General features: G+C 42.3%; 1 protein-coding gene across 1 annotated transcript in view; it reads right to left on the bottom strand.

Moving 5' to 3' along the window:
* Window positions 1–7,018: 7,018 nt before the first annotated feature.
* The window catches only part of LOC119185615 (para-nitrobenzyl esterase), a 78,965-nt gene continuing 65,994 nt past the window's right edge, over window positions 7,019–19,989 (bottom strand). Inside the window, exons 5-10 of the mRNA XM_075887096.1 lie at window positions 19,733–19,873; window positions 17,923–18,112; window positions 15,041–15,112; window positions 14,192–14,350; window positions 8,485–8,633; window positions 7,019–7,835 (exon numbers count right to left, since the gene is read on the bottom strand). Coding sequence (XP_075743211.1) covers window positions 7,494–7,835; window positions 8,485–8,633; window positions 14,192–14,350; window positions 15,041–15,112; window positions 17,923–18,112; window positions 19,733–19,873 — 1,053 coding nt within the window. The 3' untranslated portion in view covers window positions 7,019–7,493. The remainder of the gene's footprint in view (window positions 7,836–8,484; window positions 8,634–14,191; window positions 14,351–15,040; window positions 15,113–17,922; window positions 18,113–19,732; window positions 19,874–19,989) is intronic.

The following is a 19,989-nucleotide window of genomic DNA, read 5'->3' as shown; positions in this document are numbered from 1 at the left end:
CCCTAATATGAAAATCATGGTATGCGTGTCACGGAACATGACTACAAGCCACGCTCATGATGCGCTTGCGGCTGTTTTGCTAGCGTCTCATATACGAAATTTGGTAGTACCGTACGTGAATGACTGACGAAGGTATGTGACTGGTGAAAACATGATATTCATGAGATGCCATGTCATGTGACAGCATGACTACATGCCACGCTCATCATGCTCTGGCGGCCGTTCCGCTAGCTTCACTTATGCGAAAATTGTTAATACGGGACATGAATTGATTACCGCGGTATAACTGTTGCGAACATGATAAACATAAGATGCTTGTCATGTAAACACATGACTACATGCTACGCTCATGATGCACTCGCGGTCGTTTTGATATCTTCACATGTACCAAACTCGGTATTGCGCCACGCGAATGGACGACATAGGTAAAGAACACATCCAAAGATCATAATCACGACATGCATGTCAAGTAACAACATGACTACATGCCACACTCATGATGTGCTAGCGGTCATTTTGCTAGCTATACGTATTCCAAATTCGATGTTACGTGACGTCAATGGATGACGAAATATATGAGTGGTGCAAACACAATAATCCAGACACGCGTGTCATGTAAGAACATGACAATTAACCACGCTCATAGCGTGCTTGAGGCCGTTTTGCTAGCTCCACATATAATAAATTTGTTATCACGTGACGTGAATATTTGACAAAGCTAAGCGACACATCTAAACATGATAATTATGACACTAAAGTCATATACGGCATCAGTTACCTTAACCTCGTAATGTTGTGCAGATTTTAAAGTGACATATCAAGCTTTCCCATTCGTGCTTCGCATTTGATCGACTTCCACTGTACGAGGGATCTGCCTTTTTTTTTTTCAAGGCCATGGTCGGCCCAGTGGGCACCCTCCCTTTGCTTCTACTTAGTTCCAGGGTGATCAAATTTGCACCTTTTCTTACCACTGAAAATTTTCATACGTGCGTGATTTACCTTGAAATGAGTTTTTTAGGGGTTTACCATATATACCATGTACCCTAGACATCAGTAGTGGGTATAATTCTAGTGAGTTTTAATAATACGTAGTATGACAGATAATATTGGCGTCTTGGGAGTGTTTCAAAGGATTTAGACGGAAAGAGTGCAGCAGGGTTTAGTGCAATCCTATTGGCACCGGAAAAAAGTTTAATGAGAAGCCTAAAGAAAAGGCGCTGCTTTTTAATACGCCTCATTAATATGTGCCGGCATGTAAGGTTGCAAAATGAGAGCGTTTCTGAAAAGATGCTGCTGCCAGATTTCCGAATCTGATGTGGTCGTTGTAGAGTATGCAAAAGCCAGGGATATCACCAAAATACTTTTTTATTGTTTTGGTAATAGTGATATTCATTTTAAACTTTGGTGTATTCAAACAAGCCATAGTTTGTTTCAACCGATGGATAAAGTGTTCAGCTCTTGCGAACACATAAAAAAAACATGAACTGTAGCCTATGTTCACCAGTCAACTTTTTTGCTTAAGTTGTTCTTCCCGTGACATAGTTGTGTTTTTGTGTGCTTCATAAAGAAAGTAGGCCAGTACTCACCAATACAATGTTGTAATCGATCTTATCTTGTTTAACAACTTCTTGCTTAGTCTTCAGGCTACCGCTGTGTTGCGAATTGAAACTGTATATTGAGCTGAAGGCACGCGCAAGCGATTTCTCGAAAGTTCATGCCAAAGAAACTTTGGTCCAGCTGCTGAAGAAGAACAATGAACAATGTAGAATCAATGAATACTAACCCTTTCACAGTTCATTTTGCTGTGGGTACATGTTCTTGTCACAAACATACAATCACACGAGCTGTTCTTCACTACTAAGAACAGCTCAGTAGCGTCAGTTTCGTGTTAGCCCATTCTTTGCATCCTTACGTACGAACAATATATCAATAATTATTTTGCAATTTCACGTGTCAGAACTACAATATCTCTATAAGAGTTGCCGCAGTGGAGGGCTCCGAAAATTCTGATCGTTTGGTGTTCCTCAACGTGTGGTGACACCGCACAGAACACGAGCCACAACCATTTCACTTTCATCAAAATGCGACCACCGCGACTGAGATTGAACTCATGGCCTTTGATGTGTTACCGGCCGAGCACCTTTGCCACTTAATCATCGAGGCCGACCGTACGAACAAACAACTACATCAATTCTTTGCAGCCGCACTACGCTTGGCGGCCACGATGCGCACCAGCCCGCTGGTGAGGGATGACGGGAAGAGCGCCGAAAAAAAACGTTTTTAGGCTTGCTTCACATATCTGCAAATGATAAAAAAAGTTTGCTTGTGAATGCAGCAAAATAAAATTGATACTCTTCTAATTTTATTTACAAGATGAAGTCGTAAAGCACCCAATTAAGAACAAGGATGCCACGAACACCTCACTTGGCCTACGAAAAATTTAGGTATGTCACCACCATCAAAAACAAAATATTTAAAACAATGGTTTATGTGCTTCAATATTTTCTAGTTTCAAACTCCCTATCTATTTAGGGATATTTAGCGAAATGTGTTATGCACTTATCTTCACCCACTCGAAAGTTATGACAATTTTTCCAACACCTTCTAAATGCATCCGCAACCGAAACAAAGCCTCTGGTACCCCAGCACCTGCGCAACCACCATGAATGATTTCCAGCCTACATATATTACATGAGTAAGTAGTTTGGCTTGATCTAAATCATGTAACATATAAGTTTTTGAAATTAAAATTCAATGACATGGCATAATTTCAATGACATAAAACGGTGTTGTTTAGGTTGCATGGGTTTCGGCTCAGCTGTCGCTCTTTAGTGTGCCACTTGGAGTAGCTAGATTGCTTTTCAATCAGCAAGTTATACTGCTCTTTGAATTATGTTGAAATATAAGAGGAGGAAAAAGCGTCCACACAAGCGTCAGCACACGTAGATCGGTGAGCCGGAGACAGAAAACAAGCTAAAAATGCAGTAATAAGCTCCCTCAAATAAAAATTCTGCGGCGACAAAAGAGCTACTAAGCTATGAACCTAGTGAATTTTAGATATACGGGATGTTTAATATTACATACAGTATCATTTCAAATGTTTATAGCTATATTTATCAAACCTTTTATCTTGCATCCTACAGTGACGCAAACAGTGATAACTTTCGTTTCACAGAATATGTTGTTATAAGAATTTGCATGCGATCTTTATATGGGTAAATGCGCACTCAGCCAGAATAATTAAAAATCAGCTGGAACTTCATGTAGTATGGCCTGTCTGCGGAAAGCAACCCTACCAAATATAAACTGTGACACTCTTTTTTTTTAATAACGCGCTTTATCTTGAATATGTGGTCATTGTGGCAGTCAGATGCACAGGATGTTGTCCTTGTTACACACCTACCGAGTCGTGTTTGAATCACAACAACCATTTCGTAGTCACTACAGACCGATTGCGGTGCATTTTGATTTTTATAAATGGTATTGTTAAGTGTTTCAGTGACTTTATCGATTTAACTTTACTGAAGAACCAGAAGCCAAACGTTTATAAGATAACTTTTGATTGACAATTGTGATGATCTTTTTGTGCGTTTTTTTTAAAATGTGGTGACCAACCTTTAGAAAAATGCGAAATTTAGACGTTGTAGTGAACTCGGCCTTAGGTACAATCATGAGTTCCAAGCATCGACTGAACTGGCCTTTAAGGTCACTTTGTGCAAAGCACAAATACACTTCGAACCTTTCAACTTCGCAAAAACGCGGCACCTCTGGAACCCTTGCATGTTTCTTTGCCGGAAGCATATCTCTTTCTTATGTCTCTGTATTTACACAGTCAATTCTTTTGAAACACTCTGTATTCCATTTTATTCTAGACTTCGTGCATGGTATGTAATATGTAATAGCACTGCAGAGTGATCTGTAGCACAGTTTTCAGCAATTGTACGACTGCCTAAATAATCTTAGAATCTTACAAAGACAAGAAAAATGCTATGGTGGTTACAAATAAGCAAAGTTACTTTATTGAAACTCATTCAAGCACGTGACACACTTTTTAGCCGCGGAACAGCAAGCGTTATTCATTTCATGTGAGCATATGTTACCGCGATGAACGTTTCAATTTTCCGCAAAAGAAGGCCATTGATACAAAAGTAGTCCGGAAAAATTCTCCACGAGAAAAATACCCAAGCAAGCACACAGAATGATCTATCACTTAGCATTTGAGTAACTCCCATCACACATGGATTTGTATCTACACTTTAATCACATGTCTACACATGCAGCGACGGAATTTAGGCATGGACACAGAACCAGCAGGTAGGAAATACTGTGTGTTTAATTTAAAGCGTCCAAACATATACCCTTAAGTATATCTTACGCCCAAAATTTGCATTAAGATAGGCTTATTGAAAGTTATTAGTCAATTAACAGCCTGCCTTCTAAGTTTTATCCTGATTTTTTGGTTAGCTACTGTAAGGTATACACAATGTAAAAATGTATAGTTTATCCGGAAGTTGAAACTTCAGTAGATATACTACCTGAATTACTGGATCTACTACAATTCCCACTGGTTAAAATGCTGTTCCAGCATTGTAATAGGAATATAAACAAACCATGTCCAATATATCGGCAATGCTCTGAACCTGCATGAAAACCATGTGGAAGGACTAGGTAAATTGTAGTGTACAAGCCTGTAAGCTTAAGCTTATAGAAATAATGTGTTTGACGTCAACCTAAATAGCGTGACAGGGTCACTGTGTGAAATATACTGAAAATTCACTTCCAATTCAAGTCCTCATTCAACACTGTTTTTACAGCATCACGGAAGCATTTTATTTATTAAAACTCCATGAAATATACCATCGAAATGTTTGCTTTTACAGCTACTAAGAATTCTCTGTTAAAGGAAACGTTCGACTGATGTTGTACTCCTTAAAGCAGATTTAAAGATTTGATGATAACATATTTTTGGTAAAGCGAAATGCTTTGCCCTGTGTACCAACTAGTCCTGAATGTAGATCCAAAATAAAACCGTCACTCTTGTCTGAAGCTGGTCTATATTTAGTTTACAAATATGGTGCATGCTCTAGGATGATGTTTCTGATTATATTTACATCAAATGAGGTATTTGAATTAAAGCAAGTACAGCAGACAGCTATGTATGTACTTTAAAGTGCGGAAACTGTACACTCTGAACAGTGGAATATTTATAATGGATTTAAGTCTACTCATAAACAAGAACAAAGGGACGCAATTTCTAAAGCATGTAAACAGGCACACACCACCACACACATGCAATGACGTGGCAGAAAGCACACCCTTTAAGCACGACAAATGTATGACAAAACAGGCTGTTTGACTGATGCAAACAATATGCGGTGCAAGTAGACGAAGCACTGCTTTACACTGTAAAGGAATGCGCACAGACGGCGAAGTTCCCAGGAAGAGTCTGCCTAAGGCACAGATCACGCTGTCCTCACACACTCACACACTCACAGGCAAATATTTTTACGCGCAGAATGTTTTACTAGGTTATAGTGGCGTCCATGTCATCGGCTGCACTTCAATAGTGCGTGTATTATACACACATTGTGCATAGACTCGGGTGTAGTTTGCCTATTTTCGCTTTGGTTTTTATAGTGACGATTCATTTGGGCTTCTTTGGCTGCCTTACCGCTAATGAATAACTCGGAGGAATATGTTAGATTTTCACAGAATCTAATACTGTACCACAAAAATCTAGGCCTGGCTCAATTTTCTCAGAACTCTTTGTGCTTATTGGTTAACTACAAATGCTGTTGATGTTCTGCTAGAACTACAATCAATTTGGCACATTAGTGAAAATTAGGAATACCTTAAATTGCTTTCCTATCCATTTTGCTTACGAGATGGCGCAACAAACATGGTGTTCATAATCCAGCAGGAACAGCAATATTTGCTGATCAGGAAGAAAGGCAAACATGAGGGAAAGCCTCTTCGCCCTAACAGACACGTTTTACATCCATTACTGGAAGAGTGAAGGTACCAGGAGCTATGGCCTGTGCATTCATTTCTGAGACGTGGCTTCTTAAAGACGATAGTCTTTCTTGGAGAGCTTCGACGCAAAAATTTTGGTCTGTCTGCCTGTAGATTTGTATGTTTATCCACTGTTAACGGCTTCGGGTACTCGAAACGGCCGACCCCCTGCGCAGCGCCCACCAATGTTGCTCAAGGTTCAGCTTTCATGATGGTGCAATTGTAAATTGAAAAGCAATTATTGCGCATGTCTGGAGCACCATAAAAACACGTATGCGTTCTGCATGTGCGCCTTTTACTAGAAAAGGCATACAAAAGTAATTTTAAGGACCACAGCGCTTATCACGCTGCGCTGACTATGCAACGCTTGCACGGAGCAGGGAATGTTTCCAACGCTTTGCTAAGATGAGATGGTGGTGGCCCCTACCCGTCGCCTTGCGTCCTACACCTTATTACCTCCGAGACAGGCGCGCAGGACTTGCGCGCTTCGCTTCTCAAGATGACTGCTAGATAGCGCTCATGTCTCACGTGTGACATGGCTTGATGCGCTCGTTCGCTTCCGCTGTACGCTCGAGGCACTCTAAAACAGCTCCTACGGAATACCACTCACCGATTTTCTTGCGCAGAACATTAAATAAATTTCTTGTTCACTCTCTCCACACGCAAGACTATCGTTTTTCGACGACATTTGCAGAAACATGCAGATACGGGGCCAATTTTTTCATCTGATTTATCTTTTAGAGAGTGCTCGCCATTCTGTACCTTCTTAGGGAACATACTTTTTTGTCTGTACTGTTTACACTCCATAGAGCACACATATATATAGTACTCACCACGCTATTGCTTCCTTGAGGAAGGGTGATTTTTGTCACTTGCTTTCTGTTTCATGGCATGTATCTCTGAACCTTTGCACTCGGCATCATGCATGCTATAAACAATATTGTCTAACTGTTGGAAATTCTAACTGTATCAGCAAGGCAATTCTTCGCCTGCTGATTCGGTGATCGACTATTAGGACATAATATAACGCTACATTTTTTAAAGGGAGGAAAACAAGCCCTTCGAAATGCCATAAAGCGGTGCTACGAAAGCAGTGATTTTTCTACACATGTATGTATGAGGACGCCTTAACTGTAGCGTTGTCGTATTAATTGGGATAGAAATCAAAGATGGCTTTTACTGTTCAGCATTCAACTGAGGTTTCCTGTTGAGCAGTTTGTAATTTGCACTGCATTCTTTGAACACGGCTGAATAAAACCATCTAGACGTATTTCTGTTGTGGCGTATTCTCCACACCTGCATGTACATGGCAGTTGTTTCAGAAGTCGTACAACGCCACATTCTTGAGCCCGAAGTCGTTCGGATGGGGAAACAAGCACACGAATTATACTGCACAGAAAATCATCGGCACCAACTTTTCTCACCCGTCGTCTAACAAATCCGGACGGTGTATTATAGTACAGGGCTCGAGCTCGGAACGCTTAGCTTATCCACGCATACTGGGTCAGTCCCTCCGAGGTCCAGAATTTGCACTCGGTCTTCTTATATGAGGTGGTCGGCACTACCTCCCACGTGGCGTTGGCACCTCGAAGCAGCGAAACCGTCTTCGGATACCTCATCCAGTCTGCCACGGGCACTGACCGGCCACCAGAGCGCACAAACTGCAGTGCCATTTCTCGGACAACGTCGCGAACAGCCAGGTCGGGTTCTTGCAGAGTGCCATCACCATCACCTTCTCCCAAAAAGTGGCCCTGAAGGCCAAAGAACGCCACGAGCGTCCACGGGTGCAGGCTGTATGGCGCCTCGTGGCCTAATATCTTCACCTGCATTCGAAAATAGGTAAATAATGAAGACTATTGTAAATTTTCGTGTTCTCTCAAAAAATGCAAGAAGCGTGTCTCGATCTTAGGTTTTGAACATAATTTTGTATGTGTAGTTACTGAAGTCAGATGCTGTTATTAGATAGAGGGTTTGGCGATATGATTATCTAGTACTTCCGAAATATATTTCGTGTTATTTCTCAATTCAAACTTCAAAGTTTATTTAAGGTGATTCTTGAAGCACCAGGAATATTTACGAAAAACACACTAGAGCCACACACATGTCCATTTCCGCTCTTTTAACCCCCTCTTGTAAATTGTGATTATGATCAAAGCCGCGACGTTGCTTGAATTCAGAGCAAGATTCTAAGCGTTTTGAGAAGGCCTTTGGGCACCTTGACATGAACTTTTAAATGCTTGGCCATGTGTGCATGACTTCATTTCCTAAAAGTAATGAGTTCGCTTCGACGTCCATAACTTTGCCACAATAAATGGCATGATGAGTCTTTTACACCATTGAAAACATGTGATCAGTAAACGCCTGTGAAGAGGCACCTAACCGCAACTTCTCCAGTAATGCTGTCTTCATTCTTTGCAATTGCGTCTTTGCTATTTTTACAACATGAGGAAATTGAAGCGATCGCCGTCTTACCGGCTTGGACGGGCGGATTTCCGACACGTATCGGTAGACAGGCGACTGGAACGCCATCGCCAAGTTGGAAGCCATGTTCGCCACTGGACAGGCTACACGAAGGTCGGTCACCATCGTCGTGTACACCAACTCTGGCGTATTTCCTGCATCTGTGAATACACAATTACCATCAAGTTCGATTGAAAAGACGATCGCCACCTGCACGCTTATCGGCTTTTTTGGCTCAAGAGCTTTTTACAGGGATCAGAGTAGGAAAATTAGTGACTCCAAAGCTACGATGTCGATACTAAAATCAGGAAATCATGTTTAACTAAGCTATGGTTCCTCAGTACGGGACTCTACATATTCAGGAGTACGCGGCAGTAAAAGTCACGTTGAGGTTTTGCAAAGATGTGCAGACTGATCTATGGTATCAAACCAAGCGTAAAAACACATAGTGAGAACCTATGTTTCCAAGCGTCTCCGCACAACTTTTTCATGTACATTATTAAAAAGCTGCTGTAAACCTTAGCACAACACGGGGCAGAGTTATGGAATGCAACAGCTCATTATTATAAGTATACGACGCTACTAAGAAGCGCCTCCAATATATTGACTGGCCGATTACACCTGTGCATTTGGATTAATATACACACTGAAATTTTTTAGGTAAGCCACCAGTTTGGTGAACATCGACTTCTTAACTGGGCCGCTTATCATCATTGTAAGCTGCGCGCTTAACACAAGATTGCATTACCCGGCCAAACTGCGGTATTTATTGTGCACATCCCGTCTTTTCTTTACAGTCCAGTAGGCAAAACAGAACTACCAAAGTGTAGGAACGAAATTTTGTAGACCAATAATAGGAGCGTATTCACAAGTGCTAAATAAGAAAAATAATAACAGGGAAACATGAGATCGCATAACTACGAAAATATCTTTTATCGCGGAAGGATATTTTGTCTGACCACGTGTGTTCAACCAAGCTCTCCTACACAAAGTAAGTTCCGCTCGAGAAAGCATTATCTGGGTTCACATCCGTAAAGACGTTTTTCAAGTCTATTCAAGTCTATTTCACTGATTATTCAAATCTATTTACTGCTTCACGCTTTCTTCGGCTTGTTTTTTTGATTGCTTGAATGAATACGGTTGTTGAGGCTGACAAACTAGTGGTACATTTATGAGGAACACCGAGACACATCGTACGTACAGAACTAATTCTCTCAAATTTTTAACACGCCACCGTTTCGTGCTGCTGTCCCCTCAGAATTGACGCACGTTATTTTGGTGACAGAATCGATGTTTACCAAAGGACGGGGCCATTGGGCAGAAAGAAGTTTCAGTGAGTTTAGCTAAGGGGAGAATCAAACTTCCAATTTCACGACCTTAGAACAAAAAAGCCTGGCAAGTCCGCCAACTACGGCACAAACAGCTGTCATCGCGAAAAACTTGGCACAGTTATGACAGCGTTGGACCCGCAAGAAACGCGGAAGTGAAAAGCACAACTCTTTCAGGCATTGTGAGCCTGGACATTATGTATGCCACATTTATGAATTTGAGCAGATCGTAACATACATTCCTGCCAAAGACAGTATGCAGTCTCATCAAAATGGCCCATGCACGCCTGACAAGGATTACCCCTATGCTACGCCTCGTGGTCCAAGTCCGTATACTGAAACCAGCCCAATATAACAATACGCAATAGGCTAAATCTATTGCCTAACATTCATCATCGATGCAACAGCTCCTGTGTAGATATCTCTCGCTTTTGTAAACTTTAATAAAATAAAGAGCATCCCTTTTTTTTAAAGACAACAACTTATCTTGGGATACTTCAAAGAGGGAAGTTTATTGAATAATAGTGACAGCAGTTCAGGTTAGTGCAGCATCACCACGTTACAAAATGATTTCAGTGGGGCCTACAAACATGAGAGCATACGCACAATGGAACTTACAGCACTGCAATACTATCACAGCTCTCGGATCACTGAATGAATTAACGAAAAAAGAGAACACAAAGGGTCAGTAAGCTTTAAGGGAATCTCATATTATTTGTGAAGAAAAGCAACCGTTTCCCTCCTGTCTGCGACTTTTAAACGCGAGTAGCGGGAATTCAATATACCCATTACTTACCCCCAAACTTTCTGTATGCAACCTTGTAAGGAAGGCTTCTTTCACATGCGTTTCTATTTGTTTGGTAAGGTGCCAAGCCATGATAATTCTAGGCTTCTGTATTGCTCGGTATGCAGCCCGTTGTGATTGTCAGCGTGCTTTGCCTAAACAGCGTCGACGCCGCAAAACGAACACCGTGACAGAAAATACGAGTTGTCCAAAAGATACCCCTCACGAAATGCCCGGCCGAATGGCGGGACTCTGAATGGACGCCGCAAATTGTGCCACACGCCAACGACTGCTACGCATTGAAACATAGTATAACGGACTCTTTCTCTTTTGCCACAGTTGAGGCAGCAATCATTGGGAACTACGCCTCACTGTCACAGTCTTTGACAAGTGGGCAATGCATCCCAAGGTCACAGCCAAAAACTTCTTGAGCGACTTCCGGCACGTGCTTGTTCAGCCATTTCTTCCACTTTTTGGGCCTCATTTCTGTTCCTCCTCGTCGGTAATTTATCAACCGATCAAAGTTTCGTTAAATCGTACGGTTGCGATCTTTCCAAAGCAGTCTTTGATGGCGTCGCCGTCGACTGAATGCTTGAGGCCCACTGATGCTTTATGAAAGGCTTGTGGTCCCCAGTACCTTTCCGACATAAATGTGGCTCGAATAGTTCTGGCCCACTAGAAAAGTGAGCTACGATAGGGATAGTCATTGTCCAAACTCCGAAATATGGGTCTCTCTGCCTGTACGTCACATGATTCGATCACCCGGCCAAACTTTAGGCACTTGCTGAACACCCTGCCATCATGAACTGGTAGATGCGTTCAAACTTAGAAACGTTGTCGATGAAAAACCAAATATTACGCATATCTGAGTCGTACAATCAACAAGTAAGCATTATAGGTGGCGTGTTCCTTTACCGTGAAATACAGACACGTATTTCTAAAGAAGCTAGATTTTTTGTAGGCTGCACTGAAAATGCGACGCTTTGCACAAAAGAAGGCCAACAGAAGACTATTGTCTTTTTGCGACATTTGCAGCGAAGCACACAGATACGCAGTCAATTTTTTTATAACGTGATACGAACGAAAAAAAAAAATGTGTTTACTTATTTTGCTTCTGCTTCTTTCTTTCTTCTTTTTCTTTCTCTCTCTCTCTCTCTTTCTTTCTTTTTTCTTTTTTTCTTTCTTTCTTTCTTTCTTTATTTCTTTGTTTCTTTCTTTGGGCTTCTCGTTTCTATAATCATCAAGGCAAAGCAGCTTTCATCATACGGCGAGCGGCTTTCGCCGCTCTGAAATTTGCCGCCATCTCTCTCATTTTTCTCTGTTTTTGATCTCCGCACTTCCCACATTCCCAAAGAGAAATCCCAAAAGCCGCCCTCTAAGCACACGCAGAGACCCCCCCCCCCCCTCCCCAAAGAAAAACTGTACGCAAACAACAAGAGGAACGAACCGGAAACAGGCGCAAACTTTTCCTCGCATGCGAGCCTCGCTCAGTGGGGCGCAAGTGCAGCAGCGCAGAGCGCTGGCTGGGTAAAAAAAGGATCCAGAGCGAGCGCATTATCGCGGACTGTAATGCGCTCTGCGGACCGTCGTCCGGCCGCAATCAAGAGGAACTTGTTTTGCGAATCCGAGCGTCAAGTGTGTTACTGCTCGTCGCCTCTGAGGGCTTCGTCGTGGCGGAATTTCGGGCATTCGTCAGCCCCTTTTGTTACCACGAATAAGGTTCACCAAGCGCGCCCTTTTCCTGGCGCCCTTTTCCTGGGAGTGGCAGCGGTAATTACAGCGAGCTTAATGCTCTCCACCACGCCGTTATGGTGCTACGCAAAATTTCTTGCTTTCGTTTGAAACCCGTACTGGCGTAAGCCTTCTCTACATTATTTTTTTTCGGTTACATAACACCGTAAATGAAGTGCACGCAAGAGAGTCTGCTTCCGCTTCACTGGCTAGACGAGAACATTCGGATTATTAAGCTCGCGTAGCGCCGCGCTTAATTTCGCGTGAAATTATTGTGTCTCTTACTGAGCTTTGCTTATTCCTCGCATCGTTTGTTTCACGTCGTTTATCAAAGCTCCTGGTTCGATAACTACTCAAGTTGCTCACTAGATTCACATCGTTCCTTTGTTGACATGAATTTGTTGATTTTTCTCGAGTCTTATAATGAGATTTTACTGTGTGTCGCGTTTTGCTATTTCAGGCATGTTTGCCGCAATGTTTTTGTGTGTGTGTGTGTGTGTGTGTGTGTGTGTGTGTGTGTGTAGCCGTTGCAAAAACAAGACTTGCGATTCAGCTGTTTCACTTTTTCCTCCTTGCGACACACAACACGCGGTTACACCCACTTTCTCATGCAAATGCTACGTCACCGCAGTTAAATTTTCTGGGACAAACGTATTCGAAATAAATCCTGCAGGTTGCTAATTGTGCCAATAGGAAAGCGGTACGAGAAGATGCAGCAATTGGAAAAGCATCATAAACCCCTCACAGCTATGGTATTTGAAGTTATTGACTCGGAAATAAGCTTTTGTTCTCTCTAAAAATATATTTTAGTAACATAAATGTAATGTAATGCCATGTAACGTCATGTATTGTAAAACTGTTTTTACTGTATTACTAACTGACCAAGCTCCTTCTCAGGGCAACGTCAACGACACCTGCAGAAAAAACCATCGCCGCATTGGGAATTAGACAGAGATGCATAAGAGTATCTTTGTTATTTCAAGGCATAATAAACGTATTGTCTAATATGTTCTGACGTTTATGCGTTAAATACATTGTTTTTCTGGCTCTTAACAGTGAATGATAGGCAACTTCTGAAATTGAACCCATACGCTCGTCGCATAAATAACCAGTGACTTTACCTCTTTTAACTACAGGGGTGAGAACCAAAGAGTAACACATTTATTACATTTTGAGTGTCACCGAGTTCCGCCACCCGTTTTATCTCTGCATATATTGCACGCAACACTAAGTGATGTGAATAAATCTTTACCAACATAGTTGTTTACAACTGACGCTGGTCCAAGGGTCCCGGCAGGAGAAGCGCGGTATCAGCCATTCTGATTAGGTGATCAAACAGCATTGGGTTTTGTGCGTCCATGTGTCGTTTAGTGTAATACCTGTGCAGTGTAACATATAATATTATTGCTGTGTTTGATATTTATCCGATTGATGGGCGCAACTTAGGGCAGATTTGCCGATGTTACGCTCACAGATCTTCATTTTTTTTCTTCGTATGGTTAGAGGATGCATCGGAAAATTTATGCAAAGTAAACGAACCCCGATTACGATATTGCCTTCTGTGTTCGAAGGCTAGGCTTAAACGTTCTTCAGTACACACCGTGATAAAAGTTCTGCCAACAAAATGCGACCCTGTCTGACGTTATGGCAAAGGGACTTCCTCATAGTGGCGTCTCCTTTGCTTACAGCAATCCATTCTTTGTGGGTAAGGTAAGGAAGAAAAAAAGACAAGCTTGCATGGGAGGGATGTTTATGATATATAGCCTTATATCATCTCACGGGATGTATCACTGATTAAGTCTCCTCTGAATTTCTGGCTCAATCAGGAGTGCGTAAAATGTGCTTCCGGTTCAGTTGTGCCATCTGTAATGGTTACCTGTGGCATTTGTCAGGTTATACAGCTGAAGGGCCATCTGTGTGATACCGGAGCCGAAGCTGTCGAGGCTTGTAGTGACGTATTTCTTGTATTGATTCCAAGACCAGTGGCTTAAGTCGTCTGGTCCCGGCCAAATATCGACTGCTTGAGATGACGACCCTGAAACGTAATAAAATGGCCCGCCGAAGTTGTCAGAAAAATAATAATTCTGGATTGAAGGAACTGCTTGCACTTATCTTACTCTGCCACTTCGGTAAATATTCACTTTTTTTATCTACCGCAACATGTGCTATTTCACGCAGTAACTGTGTATTGTTTTCGACAGTTCGATAAATGCAAGAGTGATTTTTATTTGTATAATTGATATGTAGGGTGTAATGTCGCAAAATTACCATATGATTATGAGAGATGGCTTAGTGAAGGGCTCTGAAAATTTTTACCACCTGGGGTTTTTAACGTGTTCCCAAATTTGAGCAAACGTGCCTACACCATTTCCGCCTCTTTGAAATATACATCCACCGCAGCTGGGATTCAATCCTGCGACTTGCGGATCAGCAGCCGAGTACCTTAGCCACTATAGACCACCGCGGTGACGCTATAAATGGAAGAACAACTTTGCACACGTTAGGTGCGTAGCAACTACGATGACCCCTTAGTAAATTTTCCTTCACTCGTAAAACCGTAACAAATTACGTATAATATATCTCTTGTTGATCACCAAAAGATTTTGTTTGTTCATTTTACAGACGTACTAAGCTAAAACGTCCTTTTTACGGTACAAAGTTTAGAAATCTGGTTTCCGGTATCTTCTTGTTGAAGGTACACTTTGTAAACCATGGAAAGTCTTACCAATCAAGATCGGAATGTCGCACTTAGTATTTCCTTCGAGCATTTCCAGTGGTGGCTTCGTCAGTAGTGTTCCTATAAAAGGAGAAAAGACACACATGATGGTTGTCTTTCTTATTATTACGATACGTATGGTTAGCTAACATTTCGAGAAAACATAGTAGAACCACAAGTAGACATTTTATCGTTTGAGTAATATTGCTAAAAGCTAGTGTTCATCACACCTGGTTAACCAGAATCTTACACTGTTGAATTTTCTAGGGCCCGAACCGATGTCCACCACACGCGAATATCAAAGCAAAAAGAGCGAACTCTGGCTTTATAGTAACATGATAGTACAGTGCAGCACTCGTGGAGTAGGCATTTCTGCCGTGGCTTTGTAGGCATGGGACACAGTATGGCATAGAAGTACTTCGACGATTACAAAGAAATCATAATCAGTCTCTACAAAAGAAAGGTTAGGTGGGTTGAATGATTACTTTAGCATGTATTTCCTAAATTGTAATGGTAAGGCAGTGTGGTGTTTTGGCATGTCGTAGCACCTCTTTTGTAATGTTCTCAATGCTTGCGTTCAAAATTATTTACGTAAGCTAGCGACAAACTACAAGACATAGAGCGAGCGCATCGGCTTTACTGTCAGCTTTTTTTTTCCTTCTCAAAAAGAATGTTATATTCACTTGAATGCTATTTATTATGAGATGTAGAATGTACAGGATCAGACAAAAGTTGCCACACCACTATCCATTATATTACTATGGAAGCGTGGCCTGCGAATTTTCGACCAACACTGTACCTTACAAAACGGTAAAATCTCACCTTTAGGTTTGCGTGCATCGTTTTCCCGTTTATTTTTACTGATACAAATAATGAAACAAGGTCTCTCCCTGAAGTGTACAAACTTGAGCTTGCTTGCTTGGCTTCATAAACCGACAGCACATAGCGCTGGCTAACTACATGAGTATTTATTTCGTAGGCACATAGATACGCCTCTTCGGAAATGGAAGTAACAAAAAAAAAACCCATCGTTGATCACTCTCGTTCGGAAATCAGTACAACACACGAAAGTGAAACACGCCTGCAGAGTAGTAGTTGAATGTTTCTCGCAGATTGAGATATCATGTATGTTAGCGTGAAGAGGCTACAGAGCTCTTTAATCTTTACGCGCGAATTTTGACGCCTGGTGACACTTCATCATGACGACAAGCAATGACTCGTGCCTGTGATTCATTTTACGGAGACGATGCATGCATGCACGGCAGCATCGCGCAAATCATGCGTGAGAAACCAAGTGGGATTTTACAAAATCCTTTTGTGAACTCACAAAATGGTTGTTGTTAATGTCGAAACATGGCACTTCTCCACTCCTAGGTGCGGTACCACATCGATAAACCAAGAGCTCATCTACGACGATAAGGAATGTCATATATAATTAAGGCGCATCTGAAATACTCCCTCCATATGCGCCGATGGCATAGTCAGTTAAGCGCCCGGTATCTATCGCCGCGGGCCGGGAGGTTTTGGGTTCGGCTTCCTTTCAGGTTCAATGTCACCCAAATTTCCGAAACTTCTTCTTCTGGCTTATTTCCTTGCGTTCTGTTCGTGTAAAGCTTCACAACTCAGCGCATGAGTTCTGACCAGTCTATGAAAATACAGTGCTCGCGTGCATACATATTGTTCTTGTCGTCTATAGTACGAACGGTAGTGCGCCAACACGTGATGGCTCAATACGAACGCTGCGTACATTTCTCGGGCGTGGTCATCAAGATATGTGCGCAAGGTGCACGGCTTGCAGCTGCTCTCAGTTCGAATAAATGTGTAATTCCTTCCAGTTTTCGCCTTTGCATTGTCCTTGAACTCTCGCAGGTGGTCGTTGACGTAGCGACCAGTCTGCAAGCGGTTGCATATGGGTGAGGCGAATCAACTTCCTTGAACTATGAACCCAGCTGGACTGAAGCCGAGAACACCAACCTTACGCTGACACGTGCAACTACTGTCTTAATCATTAATCAAGTGCGAAACACCGTGCAGGTATGGAATGACCACCATCTTCGTCATGTCACCTGTAGCAACAGTTCTCGCAACCTTACGGTTCTCGTGCAGAAGCAGAAATTGTTGAGCGAAGCCAGCCTTCTTCATTACACCAACTTAATAAGTGAAGCAGAAAGCGATTTATTGCTGACACGACCTACTTAAAGCATTCTTCATAACACAAATACTGATAGCTCGTTTGATGAACTCACGTTGGTGTGATCAAATGGCGGAACGTATTTTGCGATGAGTATATAAACAGGCTCCTTCATCTCACCCCCCCCCCCACTTTTTATATCCTTTTCCCAAGAAGGACATATATTTGTACCAACAAAACCAGCGCTCAAGTTTGTAGCCAGTGCCAAGTCCTGGCACTATTTCATGAGTCGATTTTCCGCAATTTTAGGTGTTACCTACTCAGTCTGTGCCTCAGATATATATTTCAGTACTATGGGCTCAAATTAAAATAAACGTTAAAAAACAATAGTGAAGTATGGTAACTGGGACACGAAATGTAACCATAAAATCACTCCTATTGCTGGCACATTCCCATATTCTTGCGCGTATGATGATGTCCTAAATGCGCCAATCTTATGTCTTCTAACTGACATATAACAGTGATACAAGCAATGCAAGCAATACGTGATGGGCTTGCACTGTATACTCTGAAAAATGGGTGCATACAGTTTGCGGTGAAATGACCCGAGATCCCTGGCAGTGGCCAGTCGTTTAGTAAATGCGGCGTGCCCGACTCACGAAGTCTGTCCAGCCATTGCATTTTCGTGCTATTGCAGTGAAGGAAATGAGCCAATGCAGCGCGGGCGACATCGAAGAAACATTCGTATTTGCTTGCTCACCATCCACGACGAGAAACTGCTCTGGAAATATCCCCTGAATAGGCAGGTCGTTCTGGTCTCTGATCCTGAAGGATGGGTCGTCTTTACCCAAATGGGCTTTGATGACGTCGTGACCGCTCAGTCCTCGCAGGCACGTGGCATTAGAACAGCCAGAACGCTGCTGGAAAAATGCCTTGTTGTGCTTGGCAACCTGGGTGGGATAACGTCGGATGAAGTTGCGTAGTGACGCATCAGTTTGTACTATATATATATATATATATATATATATATATATATATATATATATATATATATATATATATATATATATATATATGACATCTAACAGACAAAAACGCCAAGGAATGTACAGGGGAAGGTACTAGAACCAATGTAATGTAAATAAGAAGAGAGAAAAGTGGGTGACAAAATAACTTGCCGTAAACAGGAATCGAACCAACCTTCGAAGGTCGTAGGTTTGAAGTCAACGTTTATTGATGAAATAGTTTTGTTAGTGTTGTGCAGAGTAAGAAAAAAAATGAAAACTTGCTGGGGGACACTTTAATAACAATACTTGTGGTTTTAAATATGATTATGAGAAACGCCGCGCTGTAGTGCTTTAGAAATTTTTTACCATCTGCTGTTCTTCAACGTGCACTAGCTTCGCACAATACATCGGCCTATAGCTTTTCGCCTCCATCGAAATTCGATCACTATGGCCGGGATTGTACCAGTGACCTTTCGGTCAGCGATCGAGCAGCGTAGCCATTGTTAGACCGAGGCGGGTGGTAGGACAGCTTAGAGCCACCTTCCAGAATGTGTTAGAGTAAGCGAGCTCCGGGCGCAGCGCTTTCTTAACTGCTAGCGTAGCTTTGTTCTCGCTTCAAGACTTAACTCTGCGTAAGGAAACGAATAAATACGGGGGAAACATAGGTGGTTTCTAACGATACTTGATGCCCTTTAGACTACAAGAACACTTCATAAGTGGCCTACATGCTGTAATGATTCCCTTTGATAGGCAGTGAAAGACCTACTACGTGTCCATGCATTAAGGCAAACGTGAAACAATGACGTCGACGCTACTGTGGACACCGACACAGACACTGGAATTTATGCCATAGAACACGCCAAATGCTATCGCCTTGAAGCAGGGATGGTGTAATGTACATAACTGCACATTTAGTTTTTTTGCTGTTTTACTTTGCTTTACTTTGAATCAGTCATTAGTAACATGCCTCGCTCCCATGATAAGTCGGATGGGTAGGAATTTTCGTCTGGCCTTCCTGTTTTTCCATCAGGCTACAACCATGAACCACATGTAATAGTGACGACGAAATAGCGACGGACCAAGGTTTCTGTTAAGTTACGCCGAATGGGCTTGAAGAATTCTTTTTCTTTCCCGAAACTAAATAGAACGAGACAGGGTGTTCTGTTCGTCATAAAAAAAGTACTTCGTGGCCATTACGCAGCGCAGATTAGGACAGCAGCCATTACGTAAAATATTATCACGTAAACTATTATCACTCGTGCCAACAGCTTCGAATATTGTGGGGAAATTTGAAGTTGTTCGATCAAAAATGCCACTCAGAGTCTCGACACATTCAGGCACAATTCGCGTGCCTGAATGTGTACTTCTGCCGAAATCGGTTCCCGAGAAAAATAGAACAAAAGGACACAGACTTGAAGAAACACTTGTTTGACTTCATTTGTATACAGTTGTTCCAGCTCGCACTCTCACTACTACAGGCACCACAAAATAATATTACGGATCGACTACTTTTTTCCGGTGACACATTCCATAAACACTGCCAAGCAATGAGCTGCTTTTTACCTGCGCGTACGTTCTGTTGAGTACTGACGATGGACCATCAAGCCAGGCTGCCCTGAAGAGGTGCTCCCAGCCAGCTTGGGGTCCCGCTGCCAAAATCGCTAACGCCAGTGAGGCACCAGCATCGGCGCCCACCACGGTCACCTGAAGTATGCAAATAAGCTTTTAGACTTTCCAGTCGCGTGCGATGTGACAATGTTTGACCGATTGTGTAAGTGTAAACATCGAAGAGCCCCCACAATGCAAACGGACCAACCCTG

This window comes from Rhipicephalus microplus, chromosome 2 (assembly GCF_043290135.1).
Source record: "Rhipicephalus microplus isolate Deutch F79 chromosome 2, USDA_Rmic, whole genome shotgun sequence".
Classification (NCBI taxonomy): domain Eukaryota; kingdom Metazoa; phylum Arthropoda; class Arachnida; order Ixodida; family Ixodidae; genus Rhipicephalus; species Rhipicephalus microplus.
This window is presented reverse-complemented; position numbering and strand designations above follow the sequence as displayed.